Source organism: Myotis nattereri (genome assembly GCF_964212035.1).
Source record: "Myotis nattereri genome assembly, chromosome: 1".
Taxonomy (NCBI): domain Eukaryota; kingdom Metazoa; phylum Chordata; class Mammalia; order Chiroptera; family Vespertilionidae; genus Myotis; species Myotis nattereri.
The window spans coordinates 47,831,128-47,851,062 of NC_138075.1; the positions used below are offsets into that span (position 1 = coordinate 47,831,128).

General features: G+C 48.8%; 1 protein-coding gene across 15 annotated transcripts in view; it reads left to right on the plus strand.

Annotated features, from left to right (window-relative positions):
- Positions 1-19,703, plus strand: part of DAPK2 (death associated protein kinase 2) — a 111,269-nt gene extending 91,566 nt beyond the window's left edge. For 12 of the 15 annotated variants that reach the window (XM_081097993.1, XM_081097995.1, XM_081098003.1 and 9 more), the window contains 6 exons: positions 473-499; positions 3,380-3,532; positions 4,576-4,621; positions 16,043-16,132; positions 16,257-16,340; positions 19,014-19,703. In XM_081097993.1, the coding sequence (XP_080954119.1) occupies positions 473-499; positions 3,380-3,532; positions 4,576-4,621; positions 16,043-16,132; positions 16,257-16,340; positions 19,014-19,094 (481 nt within the window). In that variant the 3' untranslated portion in view covers positions 19,095-19,703. Of the gene's footprint in view, positions 1-472; positions 500-3,379; positions 3,533-4,575; positions 4,622-5,920; positions 6,678-15,534; positions 15,836-16,042; positions 16,133-16,256; positions 16,341-19,013 lie in introns of all 15 variants that reach the window. The other 3 variants (XR_013996375.1, XR_013996376.1, XR_013996377.1) reach the window with 3 other exon arrangements.
- Positions 19,704-19,935: the final 232 nt, after the last annotated feature.

Consider the following 19,935-nt stretch of genomic DNA (forward strand, 5'->3'; position numbering starts at 1 on the left):
CAAGTGACACTGAGAGCCTCTTGTTCCAGGCTCTGTGGTGGGCCTGGGGATGCCGCAGTGATTGATTCTCTGCACAGACAGGACTTGTTTCATGTGGACAGTGCTTATAGTTGGATGAGCACCTTGATTAGTTGGTTTTCTAAAATCCTCCCAGCAGTCCTGTGAGGTAGTTATTATTGTCCTCACTGTATGAGGAGAAAGAGACTCAGAAGTGTTAAGGGACTTGCCCCAATCACAGCCTGCAAGTGCAGGAGTCTGATCTTGAACTTGGGTCCTTGGACTCAATGTCCAGAGTGTGATGACTCCACATGCTTCCCTGGGTGCTGCTGAGGAGTGGGATGGAGAGGACTGTGGGACTCGAGATGGCATTCAGAGACAAGTGACCACTTCCCCTGAGAACCATGCGGGGAGTTCCTTGCTGGTCCAGCATTAGAGCCAGGAGGCCCTGACTTGGCTGTTCTTTGTTTTGCAGGAGCATAGGCGTCATCACCTACATCCTGTGAGTATCCCTGATTCCGGGTGTCCCAGCTTAGACCTGGGGGAAGCCGGAGGAATGAGAGAGGGGCAGTTAGACAGACAGATTGACACTGAGCACCAACCATAAACCAGATGTGTTCGAGCCACACAGCAAACCTGAGGCTAAGCCCTCTTAGCTCCATTCCACACATTTGACCCTGGGGTTGGAGTTGGGCAGGAGAGCAGCCTGTGGCCCTCCATACTGTGCAGCCTGTGTCTGCATCCCCACCGTGGCTGGGGCCCACCTCTCTGCTTCACCCAGACCAAAGTTTGCTGTGAGAATGTCAGTTTTCACTCAGAAGTCTTGTGATGACAGCTCTCACGTCATTATGCCCTCCCTGATCCTGCCTCCTTCTCTCCCTTTCTCCCTTCTTTCCCCAGCTCTCACATTCTCCCTCCTCCTTTCTCCCCGGAGTCTCTCCTTTCTGTTCCTGAAGTTTTAAGTCGCTCAAGCAGAGATTTCCTGCACAGCTCTGCGTGTAGTGGATCTGACACTTTCCATCTCCGTGGCCTTGGCAGATTCTTAACTCTCTCTGGGCCTGTTTTTCTCATCAGAAAAATAGGAATCACGAACTTCCTACCAGGGGTGTGTTGTGAGGGTTAAATAAGCTGACATGTGCCAATTTCCTGGCGCTGCTTTGGCACCTAGAACATGGCTGATTAGTGGTTGTTTATTCCATCAGTGCTTCCCAACCAGTTTCCCCTCACAGCACACCTGGAAAATGCTATTTCTGTGGCACATTGGATGAGAGTCCGCCCACAGCCAGACTCAACAGCTGATGGGGTCATTCTCCCAACACCCCCATAAACTAGTTTTCTGACCAGCAGTACTTGGACTGGGGGCTCTGTACAATGTGGGGGACCCCCTTGAGCTGCAGAGAGGGACTAAACCCTAACTGTACATAGACCTTTTGATACCACCATGGTTGAGGCCCACCCCAGATCTATTAAATTAGAATCACTAGGGGTGGGATCTGGGCACCAAATATTTTAAAAGCCCCAGAGGAATTCGATGCAAAGAGAGAGAATTTGATGCATTGCTCTATAGTTCCAAATCAGAGCCAGAATAGTCAGATGTTGGCTCTTGAAACATTGGTTTCTTCAGAACTCTGGTGCCCGCATTGAAATGTTAAAGAATTCCAGTGTGTACAGGGCACATAGACTTCTGGTAGCTCATTTGAGTTCCGTACAGTTTTTTGAGTGCCTGCTCCATGGTGCGCATTGTGCCAGGCACTTGGGATAGTGACATGATGGAGAGTCTGCCCTGCTAGTCTGGAGCTCCCTGTGTTGGGGTGGGTTGGGGAATGACTCCAGGTAGCTAACTCTCACCCAGTGGGACCAAGGTTATGGTGGAAGTATGAACACGTCTCTGTGAGACACAGATGGGAGAGCCAATGGTCTGCTGGGGCTTCAGAAGGTTTAATGGGTTTGGGGGAGGAGAAGGAGCTTGATTGATTGACCTGATTTGAACTGGACTGTACAGAATGAGGTTAATTCTCCAGGTATAAAGGGATGGAAGGAATGTCCTGCTCAGGAAGGAAACAGCATGTTAAATGTGGCGAAATGCATAAGGAATGTGTTAGGGACTAACTCCTGATGCCTTGCTCAGGAGTTTAGATGTGATCCTATAGAGAGCATGATTTCCAACTGGTGTGCCACAAGCATTTTTAAAACATGCAATACCCAACTAGTTAGGCAGGGGCACTGACCTCTTTTCCCTGAGGTTATCAAATTAAAAAATGACAACAGCCAACACAACAATAGCTGTCTGGTGTGATTGATTCAAAATTATACCTAACTTTTATCAGATCAACAAAAATATATTTTTTGGCATGCTGCAGAATTTTAGTAATTAGTTTATGTGTACCATGAGGTGAGAAAGGTTGAAAATCGCTCCTAGAGAAAATGGGGAGCCATAGAAGGTTCTTTGTGTTCTAACAACGACGATAATAATGGCCACCAATTTCAGATCTTTAATGAGGGCATGATTGTATGGATCATTTTATATACATATTTACTCTTCACAACAATCTTGTGAGGTGGAGACTTAATTTCTTCATTTTATAGATAAGAAAACTGTAGATCAGAGAAGCTGAGTAACTTACCTAGCTTGAACCTAAGATTGAAATGTCAAATATTTGCTGGTGCACTATGCTGAGAAAATGGCAGTGTGGATGGGGGTGACTTTCAAGAGATATTTGACCAACAAAACTTTCTGACCAGTTGGATGAGGTGAGGAAATGGAAGGAAGAATCAGAGGTGACCCCTGTGTTTCCAGCTTGGATGCATTTGTGAAGTAGCATCATTAATCCCGGCAGGGAGTTCAAGGAGGGAGGTTTGGGCACAGTGACTTCTGGGAAAATGGCACCTCTAGGTAGAGGTTTCCCATAAGCAACTGGCATATGTGTTAGGAGACAGTAGATTCAGGAGTCACTACTTAAATGACGCCTCCTTCACAAACCTTGCAGGGGAACCTCACACCCCCTTCTAGTCCCTAATGGCACAACTGACGCCAGTGTCAACTCCCCCATGAAGCCTATACTCAGCCTCCCCTCCATCCTGTGCTCCCACAGTCCTTTGTCTGTCCTTCTATTATATTCTACTTTGTTCTGCTGTGCTTCTCTCCTTTCCTCTTTCCAGTCTCCTGAAGATACAATTTCTGTCAAGTGCTTAGTTAGAGCTCCGTAAAGTGTATTGAATTGGACTCAGTTGAAAAAGCTGCTGACTGGCTGCTCAGAGGGCTCAGGCAGTGTTGCTGGGAGCTCCCAACCCCATGCAATCGTATGAGTCAGGGTTACCTGAGTCCATCACCCCCTATTCATCTACTTTCCTGTAGTCACGTGTTCTCTCTCTCTGTGCTCAGCCTAAGTGGAGCATCCCCTTTCCTGGGAGACACGAAGCAGGAGACACTGGCAAATATCACAGCGGTGAGTTACGACTTTGATGAGGAATTCTTCAGTCAGACCAGTGAGCTGGCCAAGGACTTCATTCGGAAGCTTCTGGTTAAAGAGACCCGGTAAGAGGACAGAGAAAGGCACGGGCTTCTGAGGTACTAACCTGCACCTGTTGCCCTTCCCCATGTCAGTCTGTCCCCACTTTCTCACGGGCTGTCATCTGTGCCATTGTGGTCTAATCTGGGCAGGTGCTGAGAAGTGTGGACTGGCATTCATCTTGTTTGCTCAAGCCTTTCTGCTTCTTTTCCTGCTGAAATGCAAATAACTACATGTGGTGTGTGCACAGTGTGTATCTGTGTGTGTGCAATATTTGTGTGTCTGTGTGTGTGTGTGTTTGGAAGTCAGCCCGGGTTTCTCTGGGACTCATTATCTTGTGCAGTCTGTCCCCAAAGCACCAGGAACTTGAATTTGAAAAGGAAAGCAGCAGGTTTCAAACCAATTCAGGTGGGGAGGAGAGCTCAGAGAGGCCAAAAAGTGGGAGAATAGGAGACATAGTAATCCTATCCCTTCTTCAGGACCGAGGGTGAGCTCTGTGGCTGTGGGGTCACAGTGGGAAATGGGCAGGGAATTGTAGGGAGTTAGGTGCTCGGAGCATTTCCTACCTGGGGCAGGAGTAAGGTCTACAGATTCTACAAGGTCATGGCTTCTTGGTCCTACAGACTTTGGAGAGAGCCAGAGTGGGGTCCTCTACAGTACGGAGGTTGATTTCTCCAGCTAAGGGCAGTGCTAGGCAGCAGCATCCTACCTGGGTACAGTGAAGGCAGAGCTGAGAAAGGATCTGGGAGGCAAACAGGAAAACAGAGACCAAAGGTTTAACAAGGGAAAGTGGGAAGCTCAAAAGAGCACTTACGACTCTCCTATAGTGTGGCGTTAGGCCCTTCCACTTTGGGATCAAAGATGAGGGTTTATGTATTGTCACTCTACAGAGGGGTCAGTCTGGACCATTTTCTCTGGAGTGCAGAGAATTCAGCAGTTTCCCATTATTCTGGTTTGATGGCAGTGATCAAAGAATGCCAAAATGCTAATCTAAGAAGAGTAAGAATGAAGACCTTTGCTCTCAGCTTCTGTCCTCATGGGTCACCTCTGTTTCTGGTCCTCATTGCAGGAAGCGGCTCACAATCCAAGAGGCTCTCCGACACCCCTGGATCACGGTAAGGGCACAGTGATGCGTTCCAGTGAGCAGGAAGGTCTCCGCTCTGTCGCCAGGGCTGGCTGGGGTGGCTGGATGCAGAGGACCCTTGAAATACTGACCCATGGGCACAGATGAAAGCTAGTTGGAAGGCCCCAAGGTTCTGGGCCTTTTTCAAATAGGTTTATAGGTTTAAGATTTTATTTCATGGGTTCAGGTGACTTATAAAAAGCAACCCTCAGAAACCTTAGTTGTAACCCTTTTTCTCTAGGGCCATCTTACAAAGTGTTCTTTGTCGGATGATGTGTCACTCTTGTTCCCAGTTGTAGAGAGAGATTGGTAACAATGAAAAATCTCAGTTTTGTAACCAGGGCTCCTTCTGACTTTTGGGGCTCTGAGTAAGGAGGACACTAAACCAGTCACCTGGCTTCCTCAGGCACCGTGAGACCTCAGGGAATGGGGCTCCGAGATGGAGGCCTGGTGGAAGAGCCTCTGTGGGCAATTCCGTTCCCTCTGGGGAGGACAGGGGAACAACGGCAACTCCCTGCCTGACCTGCTTTGTAATTGCGCTTCCAGCTGCTGGTTTTCCAGAGGTTTTGTGGTCTAGTCACAGTAAAGTGCTATGAAAAGCCCTTTGGGGCGGTGGGAATCAGGAGACTGGGACTCTGGCCCTACTAGTTTTGTTAACTGAGAAGCTGTGTACTCCAGGCACATAGTAGGACTTCTAATTCCCTTGAACTGTTTGTTAAATGAGAGAGCTGGCGAGGATGATCTGAGGGGTAGAGGGGGAGGGCTGGAGTGCTCCAGAAAGACCAGATTCCTCTGCTCAGTGAAGGATGAGGAAGGCCAAGGGCCCTCCAGCTTCGGGGTGGGCTCAAGGCACAGAGCTAGGGAGTCTCTTGGGCTGCCTCCTTGCTCAGCCTGCTGAGTGTTGCAAGGACCAGGCGGCTGACTGGCCCCGAAGGCAAGAGGCCACTCAGCCGCCCACTGTGAGACCTGGCCCTGCGTGCTCCTGGCCTTGAGTCGATGCCTGCAGAGTGCTGCAGCCTGCCTGTCTGTGTGAGCGCCCTAAATGCTATGCGTGTGAAGACCCTCTAATGCCGAGGGCCACCCTGCCCTGAAGTGAGCATGCAGGCAGCACCCCTGTACTCCTCGCTTTATGATGGTCTGTAGGGGTGCTCATCCCACCCTGGTCCTCCACATGGCCTGGCGCATGCAGTGAATGCCAGAGGCTGCTTGTGTGCCTTCTGCCTCCAGCTCGGACTGCCCTTTGGAGCAGGAGTCAAATTAACTCTGGCTCTTCTGTCTAAACACCCACCAGTCCAAAGGAGAAGCCAGAGCCCCAGAACAGCGGAAGACAGAGCCCACCCAGCTGAAGACCAAGCGCCTGAGAGAGTACACCCTCAAATGCCACTCCAGCATGCCTCCCAACAACACCTACGTCAACTTTGAGCGTTTTGCTCATGTGATGGAGGATGTGGCTTGGGTCGACCAGGGATGCCATGCCCTGGCAGGGGCCCATGACACCATCCAGGACGATGTGGAAGCTTTGGTTTCCATCTTCAATGAGAAGGAAGCTTGGTACCGAGAGGAGAGCGAGAGTGCCCGGCATGACCTGTCCCAGCTCAGGTACGAGTTCCGCAAAGTGGAGTCCTTGAAGAGGCTCCTGCGAAAAGACATCCAGACCACAGGCTCCAGCCTCGGAAGCATGGCCAGGAAGTTGGACCGTCTGCAGGTGCAGTTTGAAGCTCTGAGGCAGGAGCTCTCAGCAGACCTACGGTGGCTCCAGGAGCTGGTGGGCAGCTGCCAGCTGGAGAGTGGGAGCACAGATGGCCTGGGCTCTGTGTTGTGCCGGGACGCCAGTGAGCCCCTAGCGGAGCAGCGCAGCAGACCAGGCAGCGACAAAGTCTTGGCCGGCTTGGAGCTCTGAGGACCAGAATCTCGTCAGCAATGCCTCCTGGATGGCTGGCAGAAGCATGTTCCAACGGCCCTGCTGGGCATCAGCTAGAGTTCTCCTGCAGGGATGTATGTCTGTAGCATAGACTTCCACCCCCTTTCCAGAACCCAGAATCACAGAGGTACTAGCAAGTTATTCATTCTGCACCTCCTCTCACCAACCTGGTTTTCTGGGATGGGGGATTGGCAGGGCAGCCAAGCTGTTAAAACAATTGAGAATAAACAGCCGTCAATGTATCTTTCTCTAGAGGGAGGACAGCTGGCTCTGGGGAAATGCTTGATAACTGATGTGTGATCATGGATTTGTGCACATTTCACTTCCCACCTATATGCCTTGGGGGTGGCAGATCTTGGGTAATATTGAGCTAACCGGGGGGTAATAGTAAGTCAGCTTGGTGCTTTCGTGCTTCAGAAGGAGGAATTTTAAATGCACAGAGAAAATATTACTTCTCATTTGCATTGACATCACTTATCAAGCACTTATATCTTTGATCCTTAGGTCTTTGATCCCTAAAATAACTTTGCAAGACAGGAAAGTCGGTGGCATTATGATTGCTGTTACTATTATTTTCATTTATCTGTTAAGGAAATTGACTCAAAGAGGGAAAATGATTTTCTCAGGGTCATTCATAGCTGGTTGATACAGATGAAACAGAAACTCGGGTTGCCTGACTCTAAGATGAGGTATATGGGAAGGAATTGCGAGACTTTGATGTAAATATCCATCTTAATATTAAAGTTCAGACCCCAGCGGTAAAATAAGCAGCTTCACGTATTCTGCCAGGTATGGATGGAATGCTTCCTACCTTCGGATGATGGAGGAATATGTCCTAGAGGGCGCAGCCCTGGCTCCTGTCCAGCCTGAGCCTGTCTGAAGCCCAGCCCACAGGGTGAGAAGGGCAGCATCTCACCCTTCCCCAGCTGTCTCCCTCTGGCTAAGGGCCTCAGCCTTGTGTTGCGAATGAATACCAAACGGGACTCAGCAAGAAGGTTCCTTTTCTTACGTAGTTAGGGCATTGGGCCCCAAAAAGTCAGAGAAACTCCATGAGGGTTTTTGAAGAGGGTGGACATTAAGACTGGGAGGCACAAGGTTCAGTGGTCCCCTCTTGACCCCAAGCTTTGAGCATACCCCCTGAGGACTGTGTGCTTATCACCCTTTTCCCAGAGGAGCACCCATCATCTGCTCATAGAGACAGAGCCTGAGTGTGGGCCCAGAACTGGGCTAGGAGCTTGGGGGTTGGGGAAAAGATGTATCATTTCCAAGTGTCTTAATAGACTCACAACCTACCCTTGTCAGAGAAGCAGGGTAAATGCTATTCCCAGTTTGGAGATGAGGAAACAGAGAGGATGTGATCTGCCCAAGGGCATAATTGTGGCAAAAGTGGAGGTATCCTGAGACGTCTGTTGCCTTCCTGCTTCCCCTAACTGCCCAGGCTTCAGGAGTTTTCTCTCTGCTTCCGAGGCAGGTGATATGCAGATTCAACCATCCACCCATTCTCAAATAGTTTCTGAGCACCTAGCAACTGCCAGGTACTTGGTTTGGCCCTGGAGATACAAAGCTAAGAGAAAACAGGCATGTTTCCTGCCTTAACAAAGTCTGCAGTCCAGTGAAGGATTCCAACATTAACCAAGAACATTCTAGAAACGTAGAACTGAAGCTGAGACATATGCTGGGAATGAGAAGTATGAATTACTGTAAGAGCCTGCAATGAGGGTTTGATCTAATCAGGGAAGGCATCCACGAGGTGGTGATGCTGAGCTGAGATCAGCTAAGCACACTAGGGAGAAAGAATTGTTCCCTACAGAGCCATCACGCCATGGCTCTGTGGTGGGAGGGGGCATGGGAGGCTGAAATTACATAGATAGAAAGAAAGCTGGAGGGGAGAGAATAAAAGGATTGTGTACATGTGACTGGAGAGGATGCAGGACCGGCAAAGCTTTGCCATATCAAAGACCTCTGCCTTTATCCCAAGAGTCATGGGGAGCCATGATGGATGCCAAGCTAGTCAATGGCCCGATGTGCTGGGGGGAAACGCCTAGTGAGCAGCACAGATGGGAGGTGGTTTAGGACGAGACATGAGATTTTAATCTCATGAAAGCATTTCCTCAAAAGTCTACCTCCTTTTCTATTAGCATGCTGGATCATTTCAAATATATATAATATTGTAACAAACTTTTTTCATCAAATAGAAGAAACCGTATTTTCATCAAATATAAGACACATCATTATTATGTACCAAAAATAAGAAAGATAAAAAGCCCAAGATGGGAAGTCCAATAGGAGACCCCCCCCCACACACACACACAAAGGGGAACACCTGTACTAAGAGGGTAAGTGACAAGGCCACCGTGAGAAAGGAAAAGCAAGAGAATGTGAGTCCCAACCTTTTCCCTTGGGGCGGATGACAAACCCTCCTCTAAGAATAGGCACTCCGGGTGGTGGTCCTCATGCTTTGCGAATTTGCACAATCGGTGTGATCCAAAAGGACCTCAAGCAGAGACTCTAGGTCAGACAGCCTGAGGCTGGTGGCCCCAAGTCTGGCAGAAGCAGCATGAACACCTGCCTTCACTTCAGACCGACAGTTATGATAAGATGCCATTGACTGGGAGACAAGTCCTGATTTCAGAGATCCAAAAATGTGCGTCTTGGAATCAATAAAAGATGGCAAAGCTGTTCCTATGCCTTCCCTGGGAGAATTGGGACAAATGACCCATCTGCCATCTCTCCAAGGATGCCCTGTCCCAGGATGTGATGTACTCATTTGGCATAAGACACTGTTCCTATTAAAGGGTCCTTTGGCCATGTCAACACACCTTGACCTCACACAGCCAGGTTTCCTAAGGAAAGGAAGCCCTGACTGAGCAACTCAGGGGAAACTTTCTTGTGGGACGTCGAAATAAAATGCAATCGAAGAGAAAGACGTTGATGATGATTTGAATTAGAGAGACTGGGAAGAGGGAGGGATACGTTTCTTTTAGAATTGTGGCAGCAGCCACAGGCTCTCCAGGCAGGGAGGTCCTCAGAGGTGAACCACCAGACACCCTGGCAGCACTTTACAGGGCAGGACTTGTCTGAAGTTCACCCAGCTAGTCAGAACCATAGGAGGTTTTCCTCACAGGCATGGAATTGTCCTCTTTATGTTCAAGTCCAGTCATTGGTAACGATTTGTCACTTAGACACTTTATAAACAGATCCTTTTCTGTACTAAGAACTTCCAAAGACAAATAGCAGTGAACTGAGAAATGCCCCCCAACTGTTTCAGGGAAACCAGAGAAGACTGTAACCTTCCCCATCACCTGGCCAGTCCAACATGCATCACCCTTTGGCTTCAGAACCCAAGGAGACGCAGCCAGGGGGCCTACTGAACTTCTCCCCACACGCCCACAGCTGGAATTTTAGCAACGGGGTCAAGGGCAGGGTGGGGCTCATGGTCCCTAGGCACTTGTACTTAGACGGAGAAAAGCCTGGGGCACTGCTCTGTGGGCAGACCCAGCTGCTGTCAGATTTTTCATTCACTAGGCTGTTAATGAAAGATCGGCCGCTGTGCTCTGTGCAAATGCCATTCTGGACTCTTGGGGTGGGGAGGGTGAGTATGTGACATCTTCCTGAATAATGGTACCCAGGGAAGCTGGAATTGGCTCCTGGGGAAGGCGGCAGCCTAGCCCTGCTCTGAAGGGCATGCACATGGCACACAAAGGGGGGTACCACTGATTCTGCGATGCAGGCGGCTGGCTTTGAAGGGGTGTGAGGAATAACAATGACAGGAGAAGCCAGAGTCTCCTCCATGCACCCGCTCCCAGCACTGCCCACGCTCCCCTATAGGTGATTATGGACATGGAGGCTTCCCACCTCACTCCATCACATGGTGCAGTCGGCCCCTTGGGAGGTGGCTTTGTGCCCCGATGCCATCCCCGCTGCAAATGTCTATGGAACTGAATGGCCTTTTCTCCTTTGTCTGTGGAACTCTTGGCCTGTGGAGAAGGCTCTGCCCTGGAGCCGAGACCCAGCAGTGGGCATATTTGAGGAGCAGAAGGGGCCAGTTCAGTGGAACAAACACTGATTGTGCTCGGCTCTGGAGGGAGGTGACAGATACGGACAAGACAACTCCTGAGTAAAAGATTCCATTTCTGGGATAAACGGGGACCTAACCCACTGAGAGACAGGAGAGACCATGGTGATAAAATAGAGGTACCCAATATTCCAGAAAACAGGAGAGAGATGAATTCTGATTGAGAAAAGTTGAGAGGGGAGGCCAAGGGCAGAAACATTCTAAACACCCTCCCCTCCCCCACCCCAAGCTGTAGCCTTGGAGAGCGGCCGAGTAGAATTCGGAGGGCTGGGGATAAACCCAGATTGGGGCCAGGACCCTGGACTGGGAAGTGGGAATTAAAGAGAAGATGACAGAGATTAAAAAGTGAGTTTTTGTTTTTAACTTTTTGTTAGGGGAATTTTTCAAAACCTGCAAAAAGTATTGAGAATGGTGTAGTGAATTCTATGTACCTATTACCCAGCTTCAACAGTGAGCAAGTTGTGGCCAGTTCTGTCTCATTCATTTCCACTGTTACTTTTTCTGGAGTATTTCAAAAGCAAATTCAGATTTATTTAACTCACAAATTCTTCATCTGGAATCTCTGATAAAGACTTTTCCTATTAATATTACTACTGTGTCATTATCACACCTGACAAAATCAGGATGAATTCCTTAATATCATCTGGATACACATCCCGTACTCGTGTCCCCACTTTTCTCAAGGATGATCTGTTATCGTTGGTTTGTTCAGATCAGGATCCAAACAACATCCACACGTGGCATTTGGTTGTTATGTCTCTCCAGTCGCCTGTCTTCTGTGACGTACAGAAGGGGGAGCTTTGGAAGCTTTTCCTGGGGACGGAAAATGGCTCAGAAGACCGAAGGCCCTGGAGAGTGGATTAAAAGTGAGAGTTTCCATGCTGAGACCTAACTGGGAAAAGTGAGACCGGATCAGGCAAAGAAAGGGGCATTCTTGCCTCTTCCCATTGCCTTTGTTTGATGTGGGGACAACCTGCAGGGACACATGTTTTCTGCAGCTCTCCCCACCCGTTTGTAAGGAGGCAGACTCAGGCACCTGTGAGCTTCACACGCTCCTTTCGGGAGGTGAGTCTAGGTAGAGTCTAGGCTTCAGCCAGGAAACCAGCCAGCAAAAGGCAGAGGTGGAGGGGCTGCCTATAGAGAGATCAGGGGAGAGGGGGCTAGAGTAACAGACCTGGACAGGAGAGGGCAGTGGGCACCCAGGTGTCCCTGGTTTTCAGTGGAGGATGGGGCTGGAGAAATGGCACAGATGGAGGTTTGAAAACTTGCCATCTGTTTGCAGTTTCTAGAGGAGGCCTGGTATTTAAAGAAAATCTTCCGGAGTGCCTCTTCTGAAGAGCCAGGGTTCTTTTTTATGCCTGGAGGGTGGCTGCTGCTTCATCCCCCTGCTCTGTGGATGAGGGCGCTGACCTAGGTCACCCCACTGGGCTTTTTGAAAGGCATTTGCGCCTGCAAAACAAAACCTGACTTCGGCCACAGCATTCTGTCTTCTTGCCTCGCTGACATTTTTCTGAGACACAAAACATGCTCCTAGGAGCCTGGTCAAAATTGCCCAGACTCTCTGGTACCCCCAAGGACTACAGGCCGGAGGAAGGTGGGCACTGTCTGTTTGCAGAGAGATAGGGGTGGCATCAGGCAGAACATAGCTCCATCTCCCTCATACTCTCAAATTTATCAAAAGTGTTAGTGCCACGTTCCTTCCGGGAACAGATTTCACAGCAGAATTTACATCTCTGATTTTCAAGGCTTAGATGAGAGTGTCAGCATTTGGTGAGCTCTCTTAGCAACCAGGGAGGCTGTTGGTTAGGAAAGGCCAGGCTGATAGATTTATAGCCCCGGTGGCCTCGTCAGAGTTCATGCTGTTTTGTGTAGCATATAGACAGCTGGCTAGAAGGAATTGCATCACCTCCCATGAATGGCCTCTGCAAGTGATCCCACCTGATATTTTAGTTGGGCCTCTCTGCTGTCACTGGCACTGCTAGACCAGTTGGAAGATTGGATTCTCATAAGCAGGACTCCCCTAGCCTGCATGTTAACCTTCCAGCCATGGGGCTTAGGCATCTCTCTCCTGGCAGTGGTGCCAATCAGTAAGTGGATAGACTCCTCCCGCCTCATCAAACTCTCCAAATGGAGTACAAGTGTCCCCTGCAAGGGTTAGGGCCAAAGGTGAATTGCAGGCATTAGTGAAGTTAGAGGTAGAAATGTTCTGTGGATTGGGGCTGGGGGGAGGCAGGAACTCACGTTGGAAAGGAGACACTAATTGCTGGGAGGTGCAGGAGAGGGGAACTAACAAAAAAAAAAACCCCCAAATAAATGCAGAATAAAATGACAGTGACACATGCTGGGAAAAATAGGGCACAGGCACAGTGAGTTCTGTGGAGCAGCTGGGTGCTATTTTATATAAGACTAGAGGCCCAGTGCACAAAATTCATGCACTGGGTGGGGGTGGTCTCTCAGCCTGGCCTGCACCCTCTCGCAGTCCAGGACTCCTTGCTCTTTACCACCCGCCTGCTCGCTGCTCCTTACCATTTGGCTCGCTGCTCCTTAGCGCTGCCGAGGAGGCGGGAGAGGCTTCCACCACCACCGCTGTGCTCGCCAGCTGTGAGCCCAGCTTCTGGCCAAGCTGTGCTCCCCCTGTGGGAGTGCACTGACCACCAGGGGGAAGCTCCTGCATTGAGCGTCTGCCCCTGGTGGTCAGTGCACATCATAGTGACCAATCATTCTGGTCGTTCTGCTGTAAGAGTTGCTTAGGTTTTTATTATATAGATGATCAAGGAAGGCCTCTCTGAGGAGGTGACATTTAAGCAATGACCAGAACAAAGTGACAAAGTGAATATGAAGGAGCAAGGGCAAAACCCTGAGACCGTGGGTTCCTGGACTAGCAAGCAGACCTGTGTGATGGGAGCCACAACGATAGGAAAGTTATAGGGAGGAAATCAGGTTGGAGAAGGACCCAGGTGGTTCAGGCCTTGGGGGTCTTGGTGAACGTGTTGAGTTCCATTAAGAGTGTCAGGAAGCTGCTGGAAGGCTTTGATACCAGGAATGGGCAGGCTCTGCTCTCTTCTGCATCTCCCTTCCAGGTGAGATCTCAACCCAGGGCCAGGCTTGCAGGTGTGGCAGAGGAGGTGAAGGCAATTAAGGAAGGAGTGGGAGAGCTGGCCCAATGCTCCCCTCAGTGCCCTATGCTCTTCTCTTCCCTCTCCATCTTTCTTTCTCCTCTCCCTCCCTTCTTTGCTCCTGCGCCCTTTGATCTAAACCACTATGTTCCCGTTTGGGAGGGTGACTTGCCCTGGCTTTCTCTCACGTGTCAAGGTTGTGTACACTCTCCTCTCTGACCCCCCACAGAACTCTGCTGACTCTCAGACAGAGCTGTGGGGAGTCATGGTGTTATGACATCTTGTCATGGTGTCATGGCTGCTGACCCAGGTGCCTGGTCTCTCATTGATAGGAGTGAGCAGGTCCTCAGTCCTAGGTTTTATTCCAGTTGTTCTCTTCAACAGCTCAGGGAAACAATTTCCACATACAACTCTTAAGCACCCATTATTGAATGCTCTGAGTGGGAAGGAGGTGGGGCCAGGAACATTGACAAACACATGAAGAAATTTCTGTGCCCTCAGGTTGTTTTCCACTAGTGGGACTGAAATGGATGGTATATGTAATAAGGGAGCTCATGTGTTTTGGTCATGTTGGGGAGAGTGACGTTGTTTCTTGGAAGTTGTCTTAAAGGAGGTCACATTTGAATTGGGCTTTGAAACACACAGAGGCCTTCCAGGACGATGGGGTTGGGTGGACGTGGAAAGGGCCTCCTGCCGGAAGATGTTAAGTCCAGGCCAGTGAGGGCCAGCAGTGTGCACCGGCTGCCGCTGGATGGAAAATAAACAAGTGTGGTTAGAAGTAAGACCAGCACTCAGGAACCAATGAGCTGCCTCGCCCCACATTCACTGAGGTGCCAAATGAGGCGTTGCTGTGTGGAAGCGGTCAGAGCAGAGAGAAAAGTAGAGCTGGACTTTATGGACCATCCTTTGAGAATCAGTGAAAGCTATTGACTCTCTTCAGAAGAAATGTTTATCTGTACATAAATTCTAAATTATTTAATTGAGATATAATTCACATTTTATAAACTTATCTTTTAAAAGTATACAATTCAGTGGTTTTTAGTATATTCAGAGATTGTGCAGCAATCATCACTATATAATTCCAGAACCTTTTATTAATACCCGTTAGTAGTCATTCCCCATTCTTCCCTCTCTCCACCCCCTGGCAACTAATCTATCTTCTGTCTCCATGGGTTTGCCTATTCTGCACATATGATACAAATAGAATCATACAATATGTAGCTTTTTCCTTCTGCCTTCTTTCAATTATAATGCTTTCAAGGTTCATTCATGTGCAGCATGGATCACTACTTCATTCCTTTTCATGAATAATATTCCATTGTGTGGATAGACCATATTTTGTCTGTCCATCATCCGTTAATGTACATTTCAGCTGTTTCCACTTTTTGACTATTGTGAATGATACTGCTGTGAATATTCATCTACAAGTTTACATACTAAAATTTATAAACCATTTCAGAAGGTTCATAGAACCCCAAAACCCATCTCTTGGTGTCAGAAAACTGTGTTTTATTTGCAAAAGGGGAAGAATTAAGAGGGAATTGACTCATCAAATTGTATACATTAAATATGTTTAAATTTTTTGATAAAAAAGCTATTTTTATTTTTTATTTTTCTAAGCTATTTTTAAAATAAAATAAAATTTATAAAGAAGGAATGGAGAAGGCAGGAAGGCTATCAATAATTTATTTTTATTTATTGAGCATCTCTAGGTTAAGCACTTTACATACCCACATGCATTTAATCCTAAGTAACCCTGATATACAGTGTTACTTATTGTCCCCATGTTACAGATGAGAATACTGAGGCTCAGAAAAGTCATCCAGACTTCGTGGCAACTACACATTCCGTTTCCTCTTGACCTCCATCAAAGCCCCGATTTCCTTCCATTATTTCTGAATGGAGTACAATGTCCTGTTCGCCAACAAGGCATCCGTTTCGCTAAAGCCCGTCATGCTCAGTGCACAGTGGGCATCCTAGACTACCATACACTAACCCTGTCCCAAAGTGATTTGTGATCGAAAGCCCTGCCTCCCTCGCTTCTTCTTGCGGGAGCTCAGGCTCTGCCCTGGCCAGCATGTGCACCTGGCTGTGGTAAGAATAGCTCAGGGGCACCAGGGCATCTCCTGAACAGCTGAGACGCCTGTAAATGTTGTCCTCAGTGTGATATCCCTCCGCATGCGCTGCCCGGCAGGGGTGCCAGGGTCAGGCTACGGATGGCGTGTGGTTGGGGGTTCTGTGGAGAGGGTGGCCGCTGCCCAGAGCTCAGTGTCAGCTGCCATGCTCTGCTTTGTCTCCCAGCCGGTGGACAACCAGCAAGCCCTGGTGCGCAGGGAGTCCGTGGTCAACCTGGAGAACTTCAAGAAGCAGTATGTCCGCAGACGGTGGAAGGTGTGTGAGGGCTTAGGGGTGGGGGGGAGGCTGTGGGTGCAGGGGACCCAGGTGGGTTCCTGGTTCCCTCCAGGGTCTCTGTGCACATTCTCACCTGGCACTTCCTCTTCTCTCCCTCCCTCAGCTCTCTTTCAGCATTGTCTCCTTGTGTAACCACCTCACCCGCTCCCTGATGAAGAAGGTGCACCTGAGGCCAGATGAGAGCCTGGTAAATAAATGCAGTGCCTTCTTCTGGGGTGGAATTCGGGGGTGGCCTGGAGCCCGGGGATGAAGGGGGGCAGTTGGGTCTTAACTGTTTCCAGCCAGTTCTGCTGGTCTGCTTTCCTCTGCACTGTGATTAGTGGAGGCCTCGTGTTCAGAGGGACCATCTAGATCAGTGATGGCGAACCTATGACACGCGTGTCAGAGGTGACACGCAAACTCTTTTTTTTGGTTGATTTTTCTTTGTTAAATGACATTTAAATATATAAAATAAATATCAAAAATATAAGTCTTTGTTTTACTATGGTTGCAAATATCAAAAAAATTCTGTATGTGACATGGCACCAGAGTTAAGTTAGGGTTTTTCAAAATGCTGACACGCCGAGCTCAAAGGTTCGCCATCACTGACCGAGAAGGTGCCAGGAGAAGCATAGCCCTGGGGCTCTCAGTCCTCTGCTGGTGGGCACACTGCTGCCGCTTCAGTGCCCAGCCTCTCCCCGAGGACAGGTAGCCTGCCGGGGACCTGAGGCTCCGGATACTGAGACTACCACTGGCAATCCAAAATGTATTCCTGGCAATCCAGAGATCTGCTGTAGAATGGGAGCTTTATATTCATGTTTCAGTTGTCCTTATTTCTGGTTAGCTTTAGATGAACATCAATAATAATAATTAGATATCTTATATTTGATTAGCTTGTTACCGTTTTGTGTACATTTAAATTGAGGGACTTATAATACACTGATCAAGAGTGTGGCCTCAAAAAAAAAAAAAAAAAAGAGTGTGGCCTCTAGAGCCAGACTACCAGGATTCACATCTGCCACATAATAGCTGTGTGACTTTGAGGAAATTACTTAACCTCTCTGTGCCAAAATGTTATCAATTGTAAAATGGGGTTAACAATAGTTCCCATGCCGTAGAGCAGTCATAGGGATTAAATGATGACATATTCTTAGAACCTGACACTCTAAGTGCTCAATACAGGTTAGCGGTTATTGTTGTCTAAAATACTCCTCTAGACTTTACAATGTACTGCCAGTGCTTCTGAATGCAGTGTTAGTATTTCAGCTGTTAGAAGTTCCCCAGGCAGATGCTCCTCACTGCTCTCTGAGTGTGGTGAGGGCCCGAGGAGTGTCTGGGGTGGCACAGGTCAGGACAGAAGGTGACTCCTGCTCAGGACAGGGCTGGAAGGCAGCTGCCTGAGACAGATGAGCCGTCTGCCTTGAGCAGCCTTAGGACACAGCACTCGGGCTGAATCCCAGGACCCGGCACAGTCCCTGTGTTCCTCCCTCCCCCCACACATCCTGGGTTCCTCTTTCTTCAGCCTCAGCTCTCCTTGATTCTTGCTCTTGCTCAGGACTTGAGTATTTATGGCTCCAGAGACCTGAAACAACTATGTGGCTTTGGCCAAGCTATGTCCCTTCCCTGGTCGCTTTCCTCATCTCCTATAAAAGGAATTGGACTCCCTCCCTCTGAAAATCCCTATTAATGACAGGCAGACTTTCCCCCAGCTTACTTTTTTATTGTTTGGCTCTGACGCACACTAAAAAGTTGCTATTCAGCGGAGCTTGAGTTATTTTTATTGTTATAGCCGGGCTTGGTCCAGGATGTGTTTGGCTAAAGTTGATCTTGACCTTGGATTTCCAAGTGGCTATGGCCAGGGAAAGGGGAGAAGGCCCTGGGAAGGGATATAGTGGACAGCAGGCATGCCTTCCAACTGCGTTGCCCTGATATAATGCAGGCCGCGGGGAGAGAGGACCAGAAAGTATTGAAGGGACTATCAATTTCTATCCTAAGACTTGTCCTTGATTAAACATTTTAAAAAGTCCTCTTTTTACTCGAATGCTCAGCACCATTATCACAATGGCTCATCCTGCAAGTGGAAAAGGATTGGGTCCTAGACATCCATTACAAAGTTTTCCCAAAGGGCCTTTCCTTAAAAAAAATAAATAAATAAATAGGTCCTTTTGCTTGGGAAGCATTAAAATTGAACATCTTACAGCAGGTTTTTTTTATAACTTGCTTAAGTCTTTTTGAATTAGTGCTTCTTTTAGTAATTTTAATAATTCAGTAGATCAGTGTGGCCTGAATGGAAAAGGCACTATGACCTCCAGGGCCTCAGCTTTGGTTTAGCCATGGAATGTACTTGACTCTTTTCCTCTCTCATAAAAATGGAGCACAAAAGCTATTTCCCTGGGAAAACCGCATGGCAAGGCTCGCTCAAGATGCAGCCTAAGCCAGTGGAGGAACAGGGGGGATAGAGTGGTCACTGTCAGGGGTTAAGGACGTCCTGGTGACTCCCTTCTTCCCTCTTCTCTCTAGTCTGCGCCGAGGAGACCTATCAGCCCACAGACCATGTATCCAAGTGGTCTTGGTCATGTGGCAGCCACCAGATATAATTTTCATGATTTCTGTAATTTGGGTTCTCCTGGCACCTGTTCCCCCCTAGACACTAGGCTGCCTGTTTTCCTTCCTCCTGGCGTTTGCTCTGGCCTCACTCGGGTCCTTCCCCATCCTCTCCGCCCCCTGCCCAGTCTCTGGACAGAACAACAACCTTCCTCTTAACATCCACCTCTCTGGATTGCAACCCTCTGGCCCAGGTGTATGTGGCCTGATTGCGTGGCACAACTCTATTCCTGGCATCTCATGACCCTCTTGCCCCGGGTCTCTTTTTTTCTTCCAGAGGAATTGTGAGAGTGACACAGAGGAGGACATCGCCAAGAGGAAAGCCCTCCACCCCCGGAGGAGGAGCAGTACCTCCTAACTGCTGCGGCTCTCAGCGGCCCCCAGGAGGCCCAGGCCCAGCGGGGCCCCCTTCTGTGCAGACTCTTGGTCCCGTTTGTCACCAGCACCCAGGCATTCTGCATTTCTGAACTTGTTGCAAGCGAGATGGGCCTGCAGGCTTCAGAGGAGTTTGCAGGGGATCCAGGAGACCCTGGGAGCTGTGGCTTTTCCTACAGAGGAGGTGCCAGCATTCCCAAAGCTCTTATTCTCCATAAAATGGGCTCTCACCCATCTGTCAACCTCAGAACGTGGAGTGCACGTGTGGACTTAAGAAAACAATGTAAATGACATGGTCATCAATGGTGAAGGTCAGATTCAGGCAGTTTTCCTCACAGGATGAGGGAGTCCAGAACCAGCCTGGTCAAAAATTACACCAGGAGGACAGAGGCCTCCCCCATGGGGACAAGCCAAATGAGTGAAGTGAGTCTTCGGGCGTGAGGGACCAATCCTGTGAACTCCTACAACCCACATGGAGTCAGCACGACCAATCTATCAGACCTTCTAAAGCAGCCCATTGCCAGCCACTGTATTGTAATTTTTTTTTTCATTTTTATTAAACTTCTGGTTTATCTGATGCTTGACTTCTCTTAGGTCTCTCTCCATCTGATTTATTTTAGCTCAGGTGCCTGTGACTCTGGGGGAGCACCCAGGGTTAGGGTACGCTGAGTGGACAAGGCCTCAGAAGGTCATACTGAACCACTCCCTCTGGACTACAAGGCACCTACCTTCTATATCCTTCCCTAAATCAGATATGGCATGTAACACCTGTACTGTCTCTACTATCACTATCATCCCTGACGGTGTGGGCTGAGTTGTGTCTC